The following is a 22,714-nucleotide window of genomic DNA, read 5'->3' as shown; positions in this document are numbered from 1 at the left end:
GGATATTGCCCAATTGCCTTCTGTGGAGGTGTTACCAATTTTTACTCCCACCAACGATCAGTGTATGGGTGCTCCTGTTCACCCACACCCTCTCCAACATGCTATTAAACTATTTGGTCATCACAAATCTAGTAAGTTACATGACTTGCAGTGGAGTTTTAGTTTCACATTTATCTTATTCTGAAGGAGATTAGGAATCTTTTCATATATTCTTTATATTTCTTTATATTTCCATTTCTGTGAAATGTCAGTACAAATCTTTTGTACATTTTTTATTGGGTTGTTGATATTTCTCTTACTAATTTGTAGAAGATTTGGGGGTATCACAGTTAGCCCTTTCTCTGCAACCTGAATTACAAATATTTTCCCAACGTTGCCATGCACCCTTTAACTTTTGTTTGTGATGTTTTTACCATGCATATGTAATTTTGTCACTCTTATCTTTTGTGGCTTTTGTGTTGCTCTTATACTTAGAAATGCCTATTGCCCATCCCACTTTCCTGTAGGTCTAAAATTATTTAAAATAAAAAGTTAAATAGTCTCAAAGTTTTTTTTGGTACTTTTGTGTGTTTGTTTTTTACACTATAATCTTGGATCTATTGGTGATATCAGAGTAAAGTGTTGATTCATGTTTTCCCCCAGAGGGCCACCCAGTTGTCCTACCTGTGATTGGCTAATCCCCTCTTTTCCCCTCTGATTATAAATATCTTTATCATCTGCTAAATTCTATTTCCAGTACCACACGGTTTTAACCATTTTATTTTTTTATATTAAAATTTTTTTATTAACATTAAATATCAAATGTTACAGTTGTAATGCTCTAATTTATTCAATATAGTCTGTATGAAGAAGAGGGTCTTTTATTCCATAATGTATGTTGATCATAAAATTGAGTAAAATAACCACTTTATTTTATACCCTGTTCTTATTTCTCAGCTTCCCTTTCCCCAGGGTTACAGCAAAAGGACTCGTCACCGCTCTGCCAGAGCCAATCGCAGCCGTCGGGAAAATAGGACGTTCTTATTGGCCACCTTGGCTCACGTGGCCACCCCAGAGACTGATGGGAAGGAGGGTCAGCCGCGGCCGAACCTTTGAGAGAGAGAAAGGGGGAGGGGGTGTCTCCCAAAGGGAAATGGGGGTGCTATTACCGGAAAGACAAAAAAAGGATGGAGGTGGAACGGGCAAAAACGGTAAGTCCGCCATGACGGGAGAGTCCCGGGACCCAAGGCCACTCCAGGCAAAGGCAGTGGGGGTCACAGTGGGGGGGTCGTCACAGGCCTGGCGCTTGGCTACCCCCCCACGTGCACGTGGACCGGCTCATTTAGTCTCTCACTGACGCTATGAAATAGCGTTGCGGGTGGGCCTAAGCCAGTTGGTTCCTTTTGTAGCTATGAGTAACTTCGAAAAAAGTTCAGGGTGGGTGGGAGTTCCGCGTCATATAAAGGCGTTTATTATAGAAAACTGGCAGGCAGACTTAAAAAGGTTCCTACAGCTGCTCTCTCAGCTTGATGGAGGCCCTGAATCTTGCAGGATAGTTTCGTCTGAGGCAGATGTAGCACTGCCCCGAAGGCGTGTTCATAGATAGTATCAGGTCGGAAATCCTCGGGTCCGATGGCTGGACACTGGGCCACACCCCAGGAACTCAGGCTCCAGGCCTCACTCAGTGCGCAGTCTTTGTTTATGCAGTAGTGAGGACGGTCTCGCAAAAATACTCGAGCCAGTCCTGCCTTTTTTTTTTAACTATTTTTTTTTGTTAAAGAAGTTGTAGGTTTACAGAAAAATCATGCAGAAAATACAAAGTCCTTATATACTTCCCCTGTTAGCACCTTGTATTAGTCTGCTACATTTGCTACAACTGATGGAAGAATATTATTATAATTATACTATTAAACTGTAGTCTATGGTTTACATTAGGGTTCTCTGTGTTGTACAAGTCCTACAGTTTATTTTTAAACATTTTTATTCTAGTAACATATACAACCTAAAATTTCCCTTTTTTAACTACATTCAAATATGATTCAGTGATGTTAATTATGTTCACAATGTTGTACTGTCGTCACCCCCATCCATTACCAAACCTTTTCTAGCAACCCATATGTAGACTCTGCACAATTTAAGCATTAACTCCCTTTCGCTAACCCCTAACCTAGCTTGTTTTTTTGCTTTTTTTTTAAATTGCATGTCATTATTTTATTACTCATCTAACTGTACAATGGATAAAGGGGTGTCAGTCACAAGGTTTTTACAATCACATGGTCACAAGATAAAAGCTATATAGCTATATAATCATTATCAAAGGTCAAGGCTACTAGATTAGAGTTCAACAATTTCAGGTGTTTCCTTCCGGCTTATCTAATACACTAGAAACTAAAAAGATTTCTTTATGATGATTCAGTAGTCATGGTCATTTTTTAAATCCTAATTTCTCAGTTACAACTCCTCCCTCTCATTTGATCATTTCTCTCAATCTTCAGAGATATCTGGGTATGACCATTCTAATCTCTTCACGCTAAAAAGGGGTGTCGACATTATGAGATAGAGGAATGCAACTGGTTGATGTTCTTGGAGAGACTGGTACCTCTGGGTGTCACAGCTTTTCTGGCATAGGAACAATCTGGAGGCTTTAAGTCTCTGAAAAAATAAATTTAATAAGTAAAACTTTTATAGTCTTAGACATAGCCCAGGGTATTCTTTAGGGTTTTCAGGAATACTATTGGTTGAGCTTGGCATACTGTGGCAAGTCCTCATATCTTGAATACCAACTAATTTCACCAATGCCAAAATCCATTACGCTGATTTCACAATGAAATGAAAACCTATTTCTGATGCTAGTGGGCAAAGCCTCTGGTGTTGATCAAGAGAGTAAAGAATAGGTATAGAAGGAAACTTCCTCAATATGATAAAGGGCATATATAAAAAACCCACAACTAACATCCTACTCAATGGCAAAATACTGAAAGCTTTCCCTCTAAGATCAGGAACAAGACAAGGATGTCTACTATCACTACTGTTCCTCAACACTACTGGAAATTCTAGCCAGAGCAATTAGGAATGAAAAAGAAATAAAAGGCATCCAAATTGGACAAGAAGCAGTAAGACTTTTCCTGTTTGCAGATGACATGATCCTATGTACAGAAAACCTAAAAAAAAATCTACCACAAAACTACTAGTATTAATAAATCAATTCAGCAAAGTTGTGGGGAATGGATCAACACCCAAAAATCAGTGGTGTTTCTATACACTACTCATGAACAGTCTGAAGAAATCAACCCAAAAAATGCCATTTACAATAGCAACTAAAAAACCTAAATATCTAAGAATAAATTTAACCAAAGATGTAAAGGACTTGAAAACAGAAAAATACAAAATGCTGCTAGAAGAAATCAAAGAAGACCTAAATAAATGCAAGGACATTCCATGTTCATGGATTGGAGGACTAAATATTGTTAAGATGTCAATTCTTCCCAAAGCAATTTACCAATTCAGTGTAACCCCGATCAAAATACCAACAGCCTTCTTTGCAGAAATGGGAAAGCCAATCACCATATTTATGTGGAAGGGTAAAGGACCCCAAATGGCCAAAGCCATCTTGAAAAAGAAGAATAAAGTTGGATGATTCATATTTCATGATCTTAAAACTTATTATAAAGCCACAATAATCAAAACAGCATGGTACTTGCACAAGGATAGATGTATAGACCAACAGAGTCAAACTGAGAGTTCCAAAATAAACCCTCACATTTATGGAAAACTGAGTTTCAACAAAGGTGCCAAGTCCACACAATGGTGAAAGAATAGTCTCTTCAACAAATAGTGCTGGGAAAACTGGATGTCCCTGTGCAAAAAATGAAGGTGGACCCCTACTTTACACCATATACAAAAATTAACTCAAACTGGATCAAAGACCTAAATATAAGAACCAGGACTATAAAACTCCTGTAAGAAAACATAGGGAGACATCTTCAGGACCTTACGTTAGGCAATAGTTTCTTAGAATGTACATCCCAAACATGAGAAAGTAAAAAAAAACCTAGATAAATGGGACCTCATCAAAATTAAAATCTGTTGTGCATAAAAGGCCTTTATCATGAAAGTAAAAAGACAACCTAAAAAATGGGAGAAACTATTTGGAAACCATATATCTGATAAGGGTTTAATACCCAGAATATATAAAGAAACACTACAATTCAACAACAAAAAGACAAACAAACCAATTTAAAAAATGGGCCATGTGGTTGAAAGGGGAAGTTTAGAGTCATGTATGTCACCAGAAGGAAAGCTAGAGGTTAAAACACGGGAATGTATAACACAGTGAATCTTGTGGTGGACAATGACTGTGATTAACTGCACAAATATAAAAAAGTTCTTTCATGAACTAGAACAAATGTACGACACTATTATAAGAAGTTAATAATATAGGGGTATTTTGGGAAAAAAAGTACCTATTGCAAACTGTGATATCAGTAATATCTTAATATTCTTCCATCAGCAGTGGCAAAATGTACCACACTAATAATAGGAGTCAATAATAGGGAGGAATAAGGTATATGGAATGATATTTTGAGTTTTCTTTTTTGTTTATATATTTTCTAGAGTAATAAAAATGTTCTAAAATTGTGATGAATGCACAACCATGTGTTGATATTGTGAGCCACTGATTGTTTACATTGGGTGGATTGTATATGTGAGACTATATCTCGATAAAATTGCATTCAAAAAAATGGGCCAAAGACTTGATAGACATCTCTCCAAAGAATATATGCAAATGGCCAGAGAGCACATGAAAAGGTGCTCAACGTCATTAGCCATTAGGGAAATGCAAATCAAAACCACAATGAGATACCATTTCACACCCCTTAGAATGGCTACTAGTAAAAAGAAAACAAAAAAAGGAAAATAACAAGTGTTGGAGAGGATGTGGAGAAATAAGAATACTCATTCCTTGTTGGGAGGGACTGTAACACAGTGCAGCCACTGTGGAAGACAGTTTGGCAATTACTCAGAGGGTTAAGTATAGAATTACCATATAATCTGGCAATCCTGCTTCTAGGTATATACCCAAAAGAATTGAAAGCAGAAACTCAAACAGATATTTGCACACCAATTTTCATAGTGGCATAATTCACAATTGCCAAAAGATGGAAGCAACCCCAATGTCCATAAACTGATGAGTGGATAAACAAAATATGGTATATATACACACAACGGAATATTATTCAGCAGTAAAAGGGAATGTAGTTCTGATACATGCAACAACATGAATGAACCTTGAAGACATCATGTTGCGTGAAATAAGACACAAAAGGGCAAATGTACCATCTCACTAATGTGAAATAATTATAATCAAATTCGTAGAGTCAGGAACTAGAGAACTAGTTACCAGGGAACTAAGCTGGGGTAGGAAACAGAGAGCAAATGTTTAAATTGTACAGTTTCTATTTGGGATGATGGAAAAGTTTTGATAATGGATGGTGGTGATGGTAACATAACATTGTGAATGTAAATAAGAGCACTGAATTATATACTGGAATGTGGTTAAAGGGGGAAATTTTAGGTTGTATATGTTACTAGAATAAATATTTAAAAAAAAAACAACCATGGAACTGTACAAAACAAACAGGGAATCTGAAGGTAAACCATAGTTAATAGTACAATTAGAATACTCTTTTATCAGTTGTAACAAATATACCACACTAACACAAGGCATTTATAATAGGGGGGGATATTGAAGAACTCTGTATTTTCTGCATGATTTTCCTGTAAATCTAACAACTTCTCTAATAAACAAATGAGAGAGAGAGAGAAAGCGAGCTGAAGTAGGAGCTACTCCTGGAGTGTGGACGGTGGCACTAAGGCACAGAGAGACTAAATGTCTTGCTGCCCGTCTCAGGGTGAGGAGGGGGAGACGAGAAGCTGCACCCTGAACCCAGTAGCCTGCTTCAGAGCTGGCACCCACAGTCTTTGACCTGGGCTAGGGCTCCTAGAAGACAGCCAAGATTTGTAAAGCAGTAGCAGCAGCTCCTTGATTGTTTGAAGACAAATGTGGAGTGACCACTAGCACCGAAGGGGCAAGCACAAGAGGTGACCTGGTATTTTGTCCCCAGTGACACAGTGTCAAAAAATCAATCAATCATTTACTCGGTGAGTCTGAGCAGGAGCTGTCAGAACAGTAGGGGGGTAAACCGAGAGACATGCTTCCAAAGCCAAGGGCAGGAAGGACTTCAAAAGAGGGGAACGGGCAACATACTTGCTGCAAAGAGGTCAAGCTAAAGTCTGAGAATTGCCCCCTGGCTTTAGGAACAAGGAAGTCCTTAGCCCTGAGCAGTTTCCTGGGATGGTTGGGGCAGGGGTATACTGGTAAACGTTTAGCAACCGACTCTCAGGAAAAAAAGGAAAGCATAAATACTTACATAAGTTTATTATAAATTTTACTGATATAAAGGATATGTAGCACAGAATTTACAAGTAATAATAAAATATACAATACTCTTTTCTGAAACTTCCATATTCTTGTATCTGTAGACAACCTATGGCTGCAATTCAACCACAGTTGGACACCTGGAGTTGCATCCCACTTACAAGTGTAGTTTTGACATAATACTGATTGATAGTTTCATTTACAAGTAAGACAAAAATGAAACGAGGACGTATGTTGCAACTTCATTCATTCCTTGATGTTGAGTGTATTCTCTGCTAAATGTGATAATAGTTTCCAAATCCTGGGAGAATATCTCCTCAACTTTTGTGCTATTCATAATGTAGTAACTACAGACATAACCCTTTTAAATTTAATCTGCATCAACATTTTTGCCATCATGTTCTTAAATCTAGACAATCAACAAAGCCTGGTTTGTAGCATCTGCCAATTTCTGTGGTGTAAATCTCCCACAAGGCCAATTTCAAACTACCAGCCTGACATCACTGAATGAAATATGTTTCCACCACAGCAATACAATAAACATAACTTCAAAAGCATACATAATAGTAAAATGCAATAAAAGGATTAGGAAGTAGTAAGTTTTGAGTATTTATTCCTTCTGTTTTTAATATAATTTATTTAATTGTAACTTTATACAAGATATTCTTGAATAACGGCTATATTTAACAACTACCACACAAAGTTCCTGAAAAACAGCTGGCTTCAGAAGGGGCCGGCTGTGGGATACCATTGAGCCTGATCAAGACTCTGACGACCAGCAAGGCCCGCCTTGAGGCCTGCCCTTTGCCCGAGCCCCTAGCTCTCTGCTCCAACTCTTCTCCAGGAACTCACTCACACTGCTCCTGACCTTAGGCAAATCACCCCTACTTCCTAGCATAGGTAAATCCCCTATGGAGCATTTATCACAATTTGCTATTACTCTGGGTGTACCCTAAATTGTTTCTCATTCATCTCCTTCATTAGTCATAACAGCTGTGATGGCAGAGGCTAAGTAGGGGTTATATTGACAGCTATACCCCTAGTACCCATCAGAGTGCTTTGCATATAGCAAGTACTTGATAAGTCTTCATAGAATGAATGCTCAGGGTTAAGGGCTGCAGGGGGAGACAGAGAACCATCTGAGAGGCATGGCCAGAAAGCATCTCCTTGGCTGCCTTTTACTTATTTGGAGTAACCTGAGCTCCACCATTTCAGGGCTGGAAAGTGGACGAAGAGCCCTCCCCACAAACGCTGAATCTGCCCCAGGAAACATGACCGTGACATCATTCCTCCTGTGACAGGGTGGAACTTCATAGATCTTGTAATTTGTGTGTTTTACTAACTTTCATTTGAACATGTTCTTTCTCCATCCTAGGAGGCAGGAAAGGAGGTGGAATGGAGGTGGAGTTCTCGTCAGGTTGCTGAGTGAACAAGAGTGCTTTGACAAGTTTGTGTTGGCCACAACCATCAGCACCTCCCACTCTGGGAAGGTGGCCCTTCTGGTCTGGTGATACAGAAGATTTAACAGCAGACCATTAGAACAACCAACGACACTAGCATTTTATAGAAAACCCAAAGTATACAACATGATTTTTTGTTTTTTTAAGCTTTTGAGATAAAAGTAACAGCTAGAAAATAAAATTATAAAACTTCCAAGTACATGCAATACTGCAGAAACTTACCCATAACCAGCAACTCCAAAGCACAGGCTTTTGAACACCTTCCATATATCACCACACAGCCAAAATAAAAAACGAAACCTGCCTCTAACATGATGACCCAAAACCCGTCCACATACACTCGCGAAAAATAACCTCCAACACAACATTTGAAAAACGCAGTACCAAACTTTGCCCCCCCCAAAAAACCCAAAGATCGTTAGGAGTATCAGACAGGAGAAATCAGGATGTTGCAAGTCCTGATTACGCAGAACGTTAATCACGTATCATGCAAGCTCCAATCATCACATACCAATCTGCCCTCCCAAAGGAGGAACAGGTCAGGATTAACCCTCCTAACGATAATATAATAGCCGTACCATGCCGTACTCTGAGCAAAACATTCCGTTCATAGATAGGGTGAGTACGCAACGACTTAGCCAGGACAACCTAAAGCTGTTTAGAAACTTAAATTTTTATTGCCACCTTTCTTTTACATTATTTTTTCCAGCCGGCTCCCTGAAAAGGGAAAAATCAATCCCTCCCAGAATGCTCCTTTCACGGGCTGGGCGGCCAAACCTTTATTTACATATCTCCACCCATTCCCTTCCGCCGAACGTCTACCGTAATAACCAAAATAAAAGCGTTAGCTCTACGGAAAATTGCTGTTTTCCAGTAATTTGGCCACCTCATTCTCTTCTGAAATTTTTATCATAAGTCTTGATCTTATTATAATATATACCTTATTATAAAACACTAAATAAAACGCTAATAATCCCAGAATCGGGAGCTAATTACCGCAACAGACATCATCCACCAGGCGCAGTTTCAGAGTGAGAAGCCTACACCTTCTTCCTTTCAGGAACCGTGCCTGGCCCCTTGCTCCTCCAGCCTTCGTTCGTACGTTCCCGTCATGGTGGTGATCAGAAAGGTTTCTTTTTCAGCCCAAAGACAGCGACGAATAATGCCATTTCAGTGACGGCCGGGAGGGCGCTGGGGGGAGGGGGGCGGTAGGTGATGGATTCAGTGTTCTTTCCAATAAAAATACTCAAATTCCCAAAACAGAGACCCCCACCCCCAAAGGGTGGGGGGCCGGACATCAAAAAACCACAGGATGTTGAGTGGATCTGGTGTCTCACACAAGGAGGAAAGGGCTGCATGGGGAAAACCTCCAGATTTGGGGTAAACCTTCCTCCCACATCCCCAAATATTGGAGGCTACCGCACCTGCAGAAGACAAAAATGTACCAGTACGTCGTGCACTCCCAGCGTTCGAATATGAAGAAGGACAGGGCCACGGACGCACTACAGTGCGCTCCGATGGCTTGGGAACGCCTCAAAGTCAAGGAAAGCCTGTGGATGGATGAATAGGTAGTGATGGGCCAGAAAAGGCCAGAGGGTAGGATGGCTGGCATCTGCACTAAGGTTAATCCCTTGCTCCCACCACACTGGCCAGAGCCAGCAGCCCAGCCTCTTGAGTTTTAAGACAGCCAGGCGAGTAGAGGCCAAAGCTAAACCTGCACAGCTGGGACTCCAGGTTACCCCAACACATATCGAGGGGTCAGCCTGAACCCTTCAGAAGGCTCCCCACCCACCCCATGGCCACACACAGAAATGCTCACAGCCCCTTACTACACTCTACTGGAATCATCCTCCACACCAGCTCCTCCAGGCCCACAATTCACCTGTCAGGAGCCTTCTTTGATCCATGTTCCTCACTTCCTCTGTCTCTTCTGAGTTCCCATCGTGCTTTTTATATCTTTACTCTATATCACAGTGTTAGTCCACGGAAGTACAGAAGTTTTTATGTCTGCTTCCTCCTCACAGTAGAGAGCTGTGTTTTATTCTCATTTCTGGTTCTCCAGTGCCTTATGCATAGAAGAGGCTGAACAAATGTTTGAAAATTGTATTAAATGTTCCCACCCTGCCTAAGAAGATCTCTCAACTAGGGAGACTCTGTTTGCCTGCCAGGGCAGCCCTCTGTGCCAGAAAAGCCTAGTTAGGGGAGATGGGATGGAAATGGGCAGTGTAGGAAAGGTGGGCAGGCAGAAAGGATACAGATGAGGCTCTGGGTGTTGTTGAACATGGAAACTCCTGAGAAGAAGCCGGCCAGCTCCACTGCAAAGAGGCCCAGGGTGACAGAGAGCGCTGCCACCAGCCTGCAGAGAGGAAGGGGATTGGCTCAGGCCTTCCGGACTTCTAATACCCCTCCACTCCCACCACCGCTTCATTTTGATCACCCGCCCCAAGAGCTCACTGAATGTCCTGCTTCTCATACTCCTCGGGGGTGAACGTGAGAGGCAGGCAGGCCTGGATGTTGCTGTCCTGGGGAACCGCCGCGGAGAGGAAGAAAGTGTGAAAAAGAGAGGCGGGCTGCGAGGCAGGCTGGGGGTCGGGGATGTTAAGGCGGGTGGGGAATGGAAGGGAGGATGGAATGGGAGCACCCGAGCGGGTAGGTGCAGCGTAGTCCTGGAAAACGGCAGGGCTGAGCTGGGACCACCCAGAGTGGGGGACTGGAGGTGGGCGGGCAGCAGCCGCGGGTCTTACCCGGGACCAGAATAAAGTGATGACGACCACCAGATGCGCCATGAGCGTCAGGAAGCGAGAGGGGACGATCCCCGAGATCCGGCCCATGGTCCCTGAGGGCAGGGGCACCGCCCAGAGCAGAAGCCGTGCTCTCTGAGGCTGCAAACTCCAGGCGGGTTACTCCTGTAGTCCCCCGGACTAGCGGACAAAACTCTACCGCCGCTTTCTTCCCGCCGGCGCTGGCACCGCCCGGTTGTCCTGGCAACCGCGTATGCGGGCGCGCGTCAGGCTCGCTGGAAATCTCGCGAGAGCAGTGCGATCTCGAGCCGCCGCAAGCCCAGGAACCTGAGACTTCCTTGAGGAAGATTGCTCCCTTCCGCCCGAGTTTTCAAGCGAGCTAGTTTAGTTTAGTGAACGATTTGCAGAGTGCAGGGAACGGCCAGCTCTCTTGAAGAGAGATATGGATAAGAGGCGTGATTTGGAAGAGAGTGGATGGCAGAGTCTGGGAAAGGGAGGGGGAGGAGAAGGGAATGGGACCGGCCCCGCGTCCCCAAGAGGCCTGGGAGGTAGAGACGCAGACTCAACGCGGCATTTCCTGATCTGTGAGGCGGCCGGCACCCACCTGCACACTACCGCAGTCCAAGGACCTCTTACTGTCGGCGACCTCACTGACCTTTAGGCCCCTAGGGGATCTGTGCAGATGGGAAAGTCCTCCCCGCCCTCTTTGCTCACAGCCAAGTCCCTGCCCACCTCCCTGCAAGAATCCCTAGTACCATCTCGGCCTTTCTTGTAGCCTCTCTAGGCTACAAGCCCAAAAGGCGTTTCTGATATCTTCATTCATTCATTCATTCATTCATTCAACAAATATTCATTGACCACCTAGTGCCGGCCCTAGGAGTACACTGGAAAACAAGACAAAGTCCCTACCTTCTTGAGTTTATATTCTAGTCAGGGAGATCAAAGGCAAAGACGCCCGGTAATTGGGAAACGCTAGAATTACTATTGTCAAGGAACGGCTCTTTGAAAATAGGTCGTTTATTCTTAAATTAATGTTAAATGTTTTAGGGAATTTGGCCAAAAATGAGATGAAGTGGATTTCTCTCTTCCAGGCCCCCAAAGCAATAAATGGACTTCCTTTTTTTTTTTTTACTCTCTCAGTTGGCTTAGGAAAAAATATATATATTTGTGTGTTTGTCTAGGTAGATGGAGAAACAAGGAGAAAGCAAATGAGTTCTGGGTGAAGGCACACGGGAATTCTTTGTACTATTTTTGCAACTTTTCTGTAAATAAAATTATTTTTAAATGAAAAGATTAAAACAATAAACCTTTTAAGTTTTCCTTTTGAGTCTTTAGTATTATAATTGAGAAATTAAATTGCTTTATAAAAAAGCAGGAAAGATTTCTAGGATTGAGAGTCCTTAAGTGTTGCTTTCCTATACATTGAAGCTATGTAATGGCAGTATATATGTAATGGTAATATATTGGAGCCATGAAAACTACCTCTTTAGTGGACAGCACAGCCCTCTAAATTCACTTGTCTCCCCATAAAATAAAAATTGTGATCATTTAGATTTTTCTGAGCAATTATTTTTAAGAAGGGGGAGTTTACTTTCTACTCAAGATAATGTTGGATGTGACCTGATGAGGGAGTTGATTATGGCCAATCCATGAGTGCAACAGTCGATAGAAAGAAATCCAGAAATTAGTCATAAACTGAATAATCCAGATATAGTGAGACAAACACTGGAACTTGCCAGGAATCCAGCAATGATGCAAGAAACGATGAGAAACCAGCACTGAGCTTTGAGGAACCTGGAAAGCATCCCAGGGGGATATAATGCTTTACGGGGTATGTACACTGATATTCAAGAACCAATGCTGAGTGCTGCACAAGAGCAGCTTGGTGTTAATCCATTTGCTTCCTTAGCAATAAATCTTCAGGTGAAGGTAGTCAACCTTCTCATGCAGAAAATAGACACCCACTACCCAATCCATGGGCTCCACCAACATCCCAGAGTTCATCAGCTTCCAGTGGTACCACCAGCACTGTGGGTGGCACTGGTGGTAGTGCTGCCAGTGGCACTGCTGGGCAGAGGACCACTGTGCCAAATTTGGGGCCTGGAGTAGGAGCCAATATGTTCAACATGCCAGGAATGCAGTTTGTTGCAACACATAACTGAAAATCCACAATTTATGCAGAACATGTTATCTGCCCCATATGTGAGAAGCATGATGCAGTCACTAAGCCAGAACCCCAACTTTGCTGCACAGATGATGCTGAATAATCCCTTATTTGCTGGAAATCCTTAGCTTCAAGAACAAACGAGACAACAGCTCCCAACTTTCCTCCAACAAATGCAGAATCCTGACACACTATCAGCACTGTCAAACCCTAGAGCAACGCAGGCCCTGTTACAGATTCAGCAGGGTTTGCAGACATTAACAATGAAAGCCCCTGGCCTCATCCCAGGGTTTACTCCTGGCCTAGGCACATTAAGAAGCTCTGGAGGCCCTTCAGGAACCGATGGGTCTAGCTCTGCACCTAATGAATACACAAGGCCCATAGCAGGAACCACTGAGCCTGGAAACCAGCAGTTTATTCAACAAATGCTGCAGGCTCTTGCTGGCGTTAATCTTCAGGTAATGATTGTTTTCTGTTCACATTTCTAGCAGGATGTTAGAAATTTAGAAATTAAAAAAAAGAAAAAGTGACACTCTTGTAATGAAAAGCACAATCTTAAGGATATGGATTCTAAAACACTGCACTACAAAAATTGTAACCTTGGTCCTATATTAGACATGAAAAGCAACATTGCTATAGTTGTAGAGAAGAAATGTTACAACTTAACACCTTCTATCTCAGAACATTTTTAGAAATGCATTATTTTTTGGAGTCATTGTTTGAAAATTATTTGAAGTATGTTTTGTTTTATAAGTTTGTCAGGCGATTATATAACTATATAGCTTACAATGTGCGACCGCGTGATTGTGAAAACATTGTGGCTCACACTCCCTTTATCCAGTTTATGGACAAATAAGAAAAATGGGGACAAAAAGTAAATGAATAATAGGGAGGGATGGGGGGACAGTGGGATGTTTTGGGTGTTCTTTTATACTTCAATTTTTATTCTTTTTTTTGCGGTAATGAAAATGTTCAAAAATTGAGGTGATGAATGCACAAGTATAAATGGTACTGTGAACAATTGATTGTGCTACAGATTCCAGAAATCAGATTTCAGAAACAACTGGAACAGCTCAGTGCAATGGGATTTTTTAATTTTGAAGCAAACTTGCAAGTGCAAATAGCAACAGGAGATGATACCAATGTGGCTATTGAAAGGCTACTGGGTTCCCAGGCTACTGGGTTTCTGTACCTTGAAAAATATATAATTTATTTTTGATAATGGCTCTTAAATCTTTAAAATACTGGCTGTATTTCACTTTAACTCTTAGAGTTTTGTGATGTTATAAATAAACCCAATATGATGCATTTTAAGGTGGAGTGCAGTAAGATGTGTGGGTTTTTCTTTTGCAGGGAGGAGCTTTTTTTTGTTTTTTTTTTTTGTTTTTTGTTTTGTTGTTTTGAACAGTGGGAATCGATGCTTTTTTTCATTTAAGGCTACTGCATGCATCCAGCACTTCTGCATTTATTGTAATTTTTAAAAGCAGATGTCACCTTTTATAGTTGGGTGAACCAATTTTTGTCCTGCATCTGTCCAATTTATTTGCTTTTTAAACATTAGCCTGTGGTAGTAATTAATGTAGAATAAAAGCATTAGAAAGAAGCAAATCATTTGTGTTCTATAACAACAACAACAAAAAAGATAACATTGGATGCTAGTCAAATATTACCCACACCCATCTCTCCACTCTCAGGTTTTTGAATGAGTTGGTTCCCTAGCATCCTCCAAAGGTGACTAATTAGTTGTTTTCAGTACCATTGCGAACTTGTGGGTTTTAACATTTTTTGTCTGTTTCAGTCCATTGCAGTTATTCTTTCTGATGCTCAAATTGTTCCCATTTTGACCAGCCTGAGCCTCTTCAATTTGGCCCTGTCTTTTTGACAATCGTGGGATCTTCAATAGCTTCCTTGCCATCTGCTACGACAAAATGTTCTGGGCCCATCTTTACATTGCCTGCCCATACCTGGAATGATTCATTTTTCTGGTTCCTTGTAAGGAGGAAATGTATCTGGGTGCTGGCGGAACTCATTGCTGCTGGGGTGGTCATTGTTCACAGCTCTTTGCAGTGGACACAGCTATGCGGGACTACTTTTTTTGATAGAGAAAAATTTATTTTAAATTCACATTTATATTACTGATTCAAATTTAGGTTTAGAGGAGTTTTACTTCTTTGATTTTATATCCATATCTCTTTTCTCTTATGCTGAATATCTTGGTTCCTGGCAACATGAATATAACTAATTATTTGCTTTATCCTGCATTGGTATTATCGTTAGCAATATGGTTAATGTAAATGGCTTAATCTTTCATTGCAGGTTTTTGTTGTTGCTTTTGTTGTCATTTTATCCTTAGAATATATCCATCTGGGATATACAAATAAAACAATTACTATTTTAAAGTCACTTTAAATAGTTCCTCTCTCTGGTGGTTAAGCCACTGATTTGTTATGCCAATAGGGTCAGTAGTTTCATTTTGCTTTTGATATACAGATTGCTTTTATTGTCTATATAGAAATTCCAAAGAATCTACACAAGATCCTGGAACTAATAAAGGAGTATAGCAAGATTGTGGGATAAAAGGTCAATACACAAAAGGCAATTGCTTTCTTAATACCAGTAACGGATAACTGGAATTTCAAATAAAAAAAACCAAATTACAATAGCACCAAAAAAAAAAAAAAGGAAGGAAGGAAAGAAGTACTTAGGTATAAATCTAACAAAATATGTACAGCCTCTGCATCCAGAAATTAAAAACACTGATGAAAGAAATCAAAGAGATCTAATTAATGGAGAGGTATTCTTAGTTCATGGATTGGAAGACTCAGTATTGTTAGAAGTCACCATTTCTTCCCAATTTGATATTCTGCACAATCCCAATCACAAGCTATTTTTTTAAAGATATTTACAAAATGATTCTAAAATTTACATGAATTGCTTTTTATTTTTTAAATTATGGTTTAATTTTGTCTTATTATGTTAAATATTTACATGTTTCCAAAGTGAAATCTGCAAAACAAAGCACATTCAGAGAAGTCAAGCCTTCATTACAATCCCCTCCATCCTGTCCCAGGTAAACCATTTTTACCTCACAGCAACTCCAAAAAAGCAAACTTGCATTTTACATGATAAAGAAAGGCCCAGAGAGTCAAGCAACTTGCCAAAGCAGCAGACCTCATAAGTGGCAGAGACTGAGATTCACCAAAAAGGTCTCTCTGGGGCCAAAGCCAATTATCTAGTTAATACATAGCACCAACAGGGACTGAGATCAAGAAAAAGCAGCCAGTGAGCTGGCGGGAAATTAGGAGAGTAAGTGAAGAAAGTATTTCAAGAAGGAAGGAGAAATCATCCATGTCCAATGCACTGCCTTTTAAACGTCATCATCAATGAGCTGGGAACAGATAAGGACACTGAGCACAGAGCAGTATATTTACCTGCCTGAGATCACAGAATCTGTAACTGGGGACACCAACCCAGACCGACTTGAAAATTTGAGCTCTTAACTACCACAACCCATCACTTCTCACTGATTGTCAGTATAAATGGTGGCTTTGTTTTCCAGGGTTGCCATGACCAAGTATCACAAACTGGGTGGCTTAAAACAACAGAAATTTATTGTCTCACAATTCTGGAGGCCAGAAGTCCAAAATCAAGGTGTTGGCAGGGCCTGTCCCACACCTCTCTCCTGGCTTCTGGTGGATCCAGGGGATCCTTGGCTTGTGGCAGCAAAACTCCAGTGTCTGCTTATGTCTTCACATGGTCATCTTCTCTCTTGTCTATCTGCTGTGTGTCCAAACTTCCCTCTTATAAGGACAACAGTCATACTGGACTAGAGCCCACCTTAATCCAGTTTGGCCTCCTTTTAACTAATCACATCTTCTAAGACCCTGTTTCCCAATAAAGTCACATTCACCTGTCATGGGGTTAGGACTTGAACATGTCTTTTTGGCCAACACAAATCAACCCATAACAAACTGCAATTTTTTTCTATGTACTACTTGACCACATTTATTGTGTCTCTTCTGCTAGAACACCACAAATGTTTGCAACAAATAAATGAAGTTCCTTGAAGTTAGGAGGAATAAAACAAAACAAAATCCGGGGGGGAGGGGTGCATGACTACTCATCCTCAATCAGTTGTCTCGAGGGAAACCAAGTCCAGTGTTGCCAGATTCTTGTTTTTTTCCTCCCCAAGAGAGGCCAGAGATCCAGCTTCTTATTCTAATTTTAAATGTTGCTTGCCAATTAAAAAAATGAAAGAGAGAGAGAGAGAGACAAACAACAACAGCAACAAAAACTTGATGGCAAAAACAAAAGAAGGAAAACGACAACAAAACAGAAACCTTCAGGGCAGCAGCACATAGCCCTCAGGCCACCAGTTCTCAATTTCTGGACCAGCGCTGCCCAACAGTCTTTCCCCAGTATGGTAGCCCCTACCTCCATGAACTATTGAACACTTGCAATGTTTTAGTGGGACTGAGGAACTGAATTTTTAAATTTAATCTAATTTTAATAGCCCCATGGGGCTAGTGGCTACTATATTCGACAATCAGATCTGGACAAAGTAGAATTAATTATAGGTTTCTTTCTTTTTAAATTTTTGTGGTTTTTTTTAATTAATTAATTTTTTACTTTTGTGTTTGGAAACTAATAGGATGAATGGAGGAGATTTAAACACCAGCGGATACTTCTGGAGGGTGACGCTGGCCTGAACATACTTCACTTCTGCAAAACTGCGAAACCTCCCACCTCCATCCTATGCTCTTCAGCTCCCCCAGACTTATTTCTTTCTCTCCAGGCCACGCTCTTGCCTACCCCTGTGCTTTTGCTAAAGCTACCCCTCATCAACTTAAATACTTATTGAATACATGCTATATTTCAGGAATTGAACTGCAATTCGAGCCAGGCCCCAGAAGCTTCAGCGGGCTTTGGCTTCTCTGTGGTCCCTGAAAACTTTCGGGGCAACCACTTCAGGTGAGTGATGGGGGCAAAGGAATTGGGAGTGAGCGGGAGGTGAGAGTATGCAGAATGTGCAGAAATTCGACCTGTCGAACCCTCATTTTGAAGAACGTAATGCGGTCTCTTCCAGCTTTCCGTAACTCCCTGCAGAAACTACTAGCTCTGTGTCACCTGGGGAGCTTTAAAAAATGCTGATGTTTATGGTGATAGAAATCAGAACAGTGGTTGCCTCTAGGAATGGAGAGGAAGGGATAGATTGGGAAGGGACATGAGAGAACTTTGTGGGGTGATGAAAGTGTCATATCTTGATAGGGGCGTGGGTTGTAAGGGTGTATGCATTTGTCAAAACTCATCAAAATGGATACTTAAGATCTGTGCAGTTCACTTTATGTAAGTGATACCTCAACTTTAAAAAAAAAAAAAAAAAAGACTAAAATACTGGTGCCAGGGCTCCATCCTGGACAGTTTAAACCAGAATCTCTGAGCCTGGGGCTTGTGCATGGCTATTTTTAAAGGCTCCGCAGGCGATTGTAGTGAGCAGCCAGGGAGGTGACGCACTGCTGGAAGGGCTAATCGTTCACCCCCTCAAGTGCACCGAGTTCTGGCCTGGCGACATCACGTTCTGCTGGGCACCCGTCCACCCATCGGTTCCTGCCCAGGTTCCTCTCCGCGGGGCTGTGAGCTCTGGGTCCCCCTGGCGACCAGCGCAGGGCAAACGACAGGACGCCAGGGGCGGGGGAGGAGGACTGCAGAGCCCGGAGCGCGCAAAACCGCTACCCAGCCCAGGCCGCGCGCTTCCGCTGGCCCACTCTGCAGTTTTTCAGAAGAGCAGACAGGCCCCCCCGCTTCGCGAATCGATCTCCCGGACCGCGGCCGTCTGGCAACCCAGTCGTCATGAGGAGAACTGTCGGCGGCTGTGGCTAACCGACCTCGTGGCGCAACGGTAGCGGGTCTGACTCCAGATCTGAAGGTTGCGTGTTCAAACCAAGTCGGAGTCATTTCCTTTCTTAGGATTGGGTTCAGCTTCTACAGATACTTTTCTTCTGCTCGCCGAGGGAAGCTGAAGGCAGGGCAGGGCGGGGGAGGGGAGCGGTGGGGAGGTAAGAGAAGAAGAGGAGGAGTTGGGTTCCGACGCAAAGCCCGGTTGCCTCGCAATCGGTGCAGCCCAACGACGTCGCGGTCAATTTTCCGGCAGATTCGAGTACCGGATCGGGGCCGATGGCCTGAGGACCGGCGTACGTTCCAGGTCCTTCAGCTCGAGGGAAGCGGGTCAGGCGCTCGTGCAGGGGGGAGGCTATGCTGCCGACGCCCGCCGAGTCCTTTTCGATTGCTGGTTGTGCTCCCTCGGAATTCACTACTTCGAGACTCGGCAGATCTCAGGCAAGAGCGAGACTTCAGGCGACAGAAACAAAGTTTCGTGCCACAGTAGCTGCAGACGAGGTGGCCGAGTGGTTAAGGCGATGGACTGCTAATCCATTGTGCTCTGCACGCGTGGGTTCGAATCCCATCCTCGTCGGCTTGGTGGCCTGAAGGAGATTTAGTTTTGTGATCCGCGGAGGACCTCTCCTTGGTTATATTCCGGTTATTTCTGTTCCTTTCACTGTTTCCCCCTTGCCAAGCACGGGTTATTAAAATATTCCTCCGTCGTACACTTCAACCGTCCTGCACTATCTTCCGAGAGGTGTAAGGGTAACAAATACCGTCTGTTGGTTCTCTTGCATACTCTGGGGCTGACCTGCGCCAAGAAAATAGGGAGCGTCCGCGCCCTTGGCCGGCGCCGTGGCTTAGTTGGTTAAAGCGCCTGTCTAGTAAACAGGAGATCCTGGGTTCGAATCCCAGCGGTGCCTCCGATGGCTGTCGTTTTCTAATATATTGTGTCTCTATGGCCAGGATGCCGCTTTCTGGGAATCCACTTGGAGATGTCGTACCTCTTCCGCTTTCTTAGCGGGCTTTCTTAGGCGCGGGCACCCCGTACATTTTGTCTCTCAGGCATCCCAAGTTTGTGCTTCGACCTGCAGCCAAAGTCTAGAGAACTGTCATCTGTGCTCGTCAATATTGCATTTTGGCTGTTACTTTCAGAAGTGCTCAGCACGTTAGTTTCTGCATTCCAGTTTTACACCTCTCAAGTAATCTTACCCTCTTTTATATTTCCCTGGCGTCAGGCTTGGTCACTTTCTACATAAATTCTTGCGTTCGCATTAGTTCTATATGGCCGGTTAGCTCAGTTGGTTAGAGCGTGGTGCTAATAACGCCAAGGTCGCGGGTTCGATCCCCGTACGGGCCAGTTGCGAAATTTTAAAAAAATGTGTGGCTGTTTAAACTATTTTAAAAGATGTAACTGAGGGAGGTTTATGAGGCAACATCCTGAACTTTGTCTTCTCTATGGAAAATGGAAGCGTGTTGTAACTTATTCCACAATGTTAACTTTGGGAGGAGTAAAGAGGTCCAAAAAAACTTTCTGTTAATTTTGTTTCTAGGTCTCTTGACCACGACGTGGGACTCCTGGAACTTAACCTTGTGAACTGTGAACAGAAGGCTGCCAGGGGTTGAGGCAGGATTCTCTTGAATTGTAAATGTGGAATTGAGGTGCATGGTGTGGGAAATGGACTCAGGAATGGAGCTGACAAGCGGTCCCAGTCTTCTTCCGAAGCAAGGATGTCCAATCTGCCCCGCCTCTTCCTCCCCGCTTCAGGACCTGAGAAGACCCTATCCCTCCCGTTCCGGAGCACTTAGCTTCCGTTTCTGCTTTTGCTGCATCTCTGGACCTGTGTGTGTGAGCATCTTGCGTTTTGCCTTGTCCCTTTGATCTCCTGCCTAAAGGCAGCAATCATATACTGCCCTTCCTAGTCTGGGATCCCATTCCCGGAACAAACCTCGGCCCCAGGGGAGCTCCAAGCAAAAAGACAGACCCTCATTCCCATTCCTTTGGCTTTTCAATCCCCGCAACCCCACACAGACAGAGCCTCAGCCTTAGCAGCAGCAGCATTTTAATTCCACAGAACTCGGAAAGCCAAAACTGATTAGAACAATCCCCAAAAGGTGGGCTTCCAAACCACCACCAACGCCATCTGAACCCTGAGAGCAGTGACACCCCACCCCCACCCCACCCTCTCCACCATGCAATGCAATCCTCCTAGCTCCACTCTGGTTCTGACTGGGAAAATAGCACTGTAGGGGGCCAGAGAGCAGAAACAGGAGGTGGTCCGTCTGCACCACCACTTGCATGGGGTGTGGTCAAGGACCACTCCAGCTCCCACAGTCCCTGGCACCTGAGATGTGGTCACTGGAGGCTGGGGGGCCACAGTGGGGGCTGGGACCTCCTCTGCTCCCCTCTCGATCACATACGGGAGTCATGCCTCCACCTTCAACCTGAGACCTAAAAGCCTGGGTTCCCAGGGATGGTGCTCTAGCTAGGGTGAGTTGATGAGAACTGGGAGCTACAGGTAGCCAACTGAATAGAAGCAGCGCATCATTTCCTCCTATAGGAGAGTTGTTAGAACTTTCCCATATACAGCTGCAAAAGACCAAGAGCATGGGCGCCAGCTTGCTAAGGGCATCTGGAAGAGCCTCAACACTATGCCTCCCCTCTCCGGACAGTTCCCACCAGGGCTCCTTGAGTCCTTAGGGTCCTGCTGGGCGCAGCCCCTGCCAGCCCGGCCTCTCCTACCCTCCTGGTCATTTGCATAGGGCCTCCAACACCTCCAAGGTGCGTCGGATGTCCCGGACTTGGCGTGCCAGCCCCTGAACCGGCTGCAGAGCCCGCTCCAGCTCCTCGCAGCGCGCCAGCAGGGTGTACATGCCCTTGATGCTCATGTCCACGGCTTCGCCTAGGGAGTCCACGGCGTCGCGGTACGTTTGGATGCAGCCCACGCTCAGCGCTGTCAGCTCCTGCACCGCGCCACCCAGCCCGCGAAGCAGACGGTCCACCCGGCCGCCCAGCTCCCGACTCAGCCTCTCCAAGTCCCTCAGCACGTCGGGGTCGATGGGCGGGATGGCCGGCGTGGGTGCCGGCGCCGGGCAGGGCTGCGCAGGGGCAGGGGGTGGAGGTTGGGGGGCGCCGCTCAGACGGATCTTGAGTTGCAGGTTGTTGGCGACAAAGTGGGTGAGGTCGCCGTGGCGGCTCACCGTGCCCTCGAGCTCCAGGGCGCTGGAGATGGTGGCGCGGCGCCCGCCGCCCGCGCCCGCCTCGGCACCCCCTGCGGACCCCGCGCCGCCGCACGCTCGGCTCAGCCCGTCCAGGCTGCGGCTGTCCTGAAGGCGGCTGGAGAAGGAGCGGCCGGCCCTGCCGGCCGCCGCCGCCTCCTCTTCCTTGTCCTCCTCCTCCTGCTGCCTTTCAGCAGTCACCCCGCCGCCTCCCGGGCTCCCCCGACGGCAGACTCCCTCGGTCGCAGGTTCTTCCTCGGGAGGCTCAGGGTCCTGGCGCCGGGAGGGTGGGGGCGGGTCGTGCTCCAGATTCGGCGCCCCATGGCGGTTCCCGAGTCCAGACGGCGCCCCTCGGTGTCCGGGCTCGTCCTCCCGAGCCTCCCGTTCCGGCCGGTGGACGACGCTGCAGCTCGAAGTCTTCGGGGACGGACCGGGGTGGCGGCTCGCGCCCCCAACGTTCTCGGCCTTTTCCTCCTCCGACACCCGGAGGCCCGAGTGTGGCTCCCAGGGCGTCTCGCCCGGCCGGCCGCGGAAGATCGCGGCCTGGTGTTCTCCTAGGGCCAGCGGTTCCGCCTCAGGCCCAGGCCGGCCCCCGGGCGTCTCCATACTGCAAGTGGGGGCCGGAACCGAGGAATTGATTCGGTTCGGCCCTGGAGGGGTTGGCTGCGCCTTTAAGGCGCGTCGGCAGAAGCGCGCCGATTGGCCGCGGGATGACAATCGTAAAGGAAAAACACTTTGATTGGTCGCGGCGACCAGGAAGTCCCGGAAGGAGAGCCGTCATTGAACAGCCGAACGCACGTGAGAGCAAAAGGGGCGGAGAGAAGGAGGTGAC

At 44.7% G+C, this 22,714-nt stretch overlaps 2 protein-coding genes, 4 non-coding genes and 1 pseudogene across 9 annotated transcripts; 4 read left to right on the top strand and 3 right to left on the bottom strand.

Annotated features, from left to right (window-relative positions):
- Positions 1-6,411: 6,411 nt before the first annotated feature.
- On the bottom strand, positions 6,412-10,839 carry TMEM107 (transmembrane protein 107). Of its 4 annotated transcripts, XR_005212661.1 has the most exons (6): positions 10,623-10,839; positions 10,333-10,400; positions 10,134-10,234; positions 9,303-9,399; positions 8,875-9,069; positions 6,412-7,922 (listed from the first exon to the last, which is right to left on the bottom strand). XR_005212661.1 is itself a non-coding variant. In XM_037808945.1 (5 exons), exons 1-5 carry the CDS (start codon positions 10,707-10,709, stop codon positions 9,017-9,019), a joined length of 417 nt encoding a protein of 138 aa, XP_037664873.1. In that variant the 5' UTR covers positions 10,710-10,839; the 3' UTR covers positions 6,412-9,016. The 4 variants fall into 4 exon arrangements, 3 of the variants coding, with proteins under 3 accessions (XP_037664873.1, XP_037664872.1, XP_037664875.1); XM_037808945.1 differs by having other exon boundaries at positions 6,412-9,069; positions 9,303-9,410; XM_037808944.1 differs by having other exon boundaries at positions 6,412-9,069.
- On the bottom strand, positions 8,305-8,439 carry LOC119515078. The gene has a single exon (XR_005212973.1). It is a non-coding gene; the product is annotated as a U8 small nucleolar RNA (small nucleolar RNA).
- A 33-nt stretch (positions 10,840-10,872) lies between the features above and the next one.
- Positions 10,873-19,697, top strand: LOC119514599 (annotated as a pseudogene).
- On the top strand, positions 19,174-19,255 carry TRNAS-GCU. Its single transcript has one exon. It is a non-coding gene; the product is annotated as a tRNA-Ser (tRNA).
- Positions 19,513-19,586, top strand: TRNAT-AGU. The gene has a single exon. It is a non-coding gene; the product is annotated as a tRNA-Thr (tRNA).
- A 252-nt stretch (positions 19,698-19,949) lies between the features above and the next one.
- On the top strand, positions 19,950-20,023 carry TRNAI-AAU. The gene has a single exon. It is a non-coding gene; the product is annotated as a tRNA-Ile (tRNA).
- An 805-nt stretch (positions 20,024-20,828) lies between these two features.
- BORCS6 (BLOC-1 related complex subunit 6) lies at positions 20,829-22,555 on the bottom strand. Its single transcript, XM_037808988.1, has one exon. It carries the CDS (start codon positions 22,486-22,488, stop codon positions 21,415-21,417), a length of 1,074 nt encoding a protein of 357 aa, XP_037664916.1. The 5' UTR covers positions 22,489-22,555; the 3' UTR covers positions 20,829-21,414.
- Between the last annotated feature and the right edge of the window lie 159 nt (positions 22,556-22,714).

This window comes from Choloepus didactylus, chromosome 18 (genome assembly GCF_015220235.1).
Source record: "Choloepus didactylus isolate mChoDid1 chromosome 18, mChoDid1.pri, whole genome shotgun sequence".
NCBI lineage: Eukaryota > Metazoa > Chordata > Mammalia > Pilosa > Megalonychidae > Choloepus > Choloepus didactylus.
The sequence above is the reverse complement of the archived record's forward strand: the minus strand, read 5'-3'. Positions and strand labels throughout refer to the sequence as shown.

What these genes read in the sequence shown, in the direction of transcription:
- BORCS6 (XM_037808988.1), bottom strand. Translation starts at nt 22,488, where the DNA reads ATGGAGACGCCCGGGGGCCGGCCTGGGCCTGAGGCGGAACCGCTGGCC.
- TMEM107 (XM_037808944.1), bottom strand. Translation starts at nt 10,709, where the DNA reads ATGGGCCGGATCTCGGGGATCGTCCCCTCTCGCTTCCTGACGCTCATG. An exon ending in CAACACCCAGAGCCTCATCT is followed by an intron (nt 9,400 to 10,133) that starts GTATCCTTTCTG and finishes GGCGTTCCCAAG; the next exon opens with CCATCGGAGCGCACTGTAGT. An exon ending in TACATTTTTGTCTTCTGCAG is followed by an intron (nt 9,070 to 9,302) that starts GTGCGGTAGCCT and finishes CCCTCCCCCCAG; the next exon opens with CGCCCTCCCGGCCGTCACTG.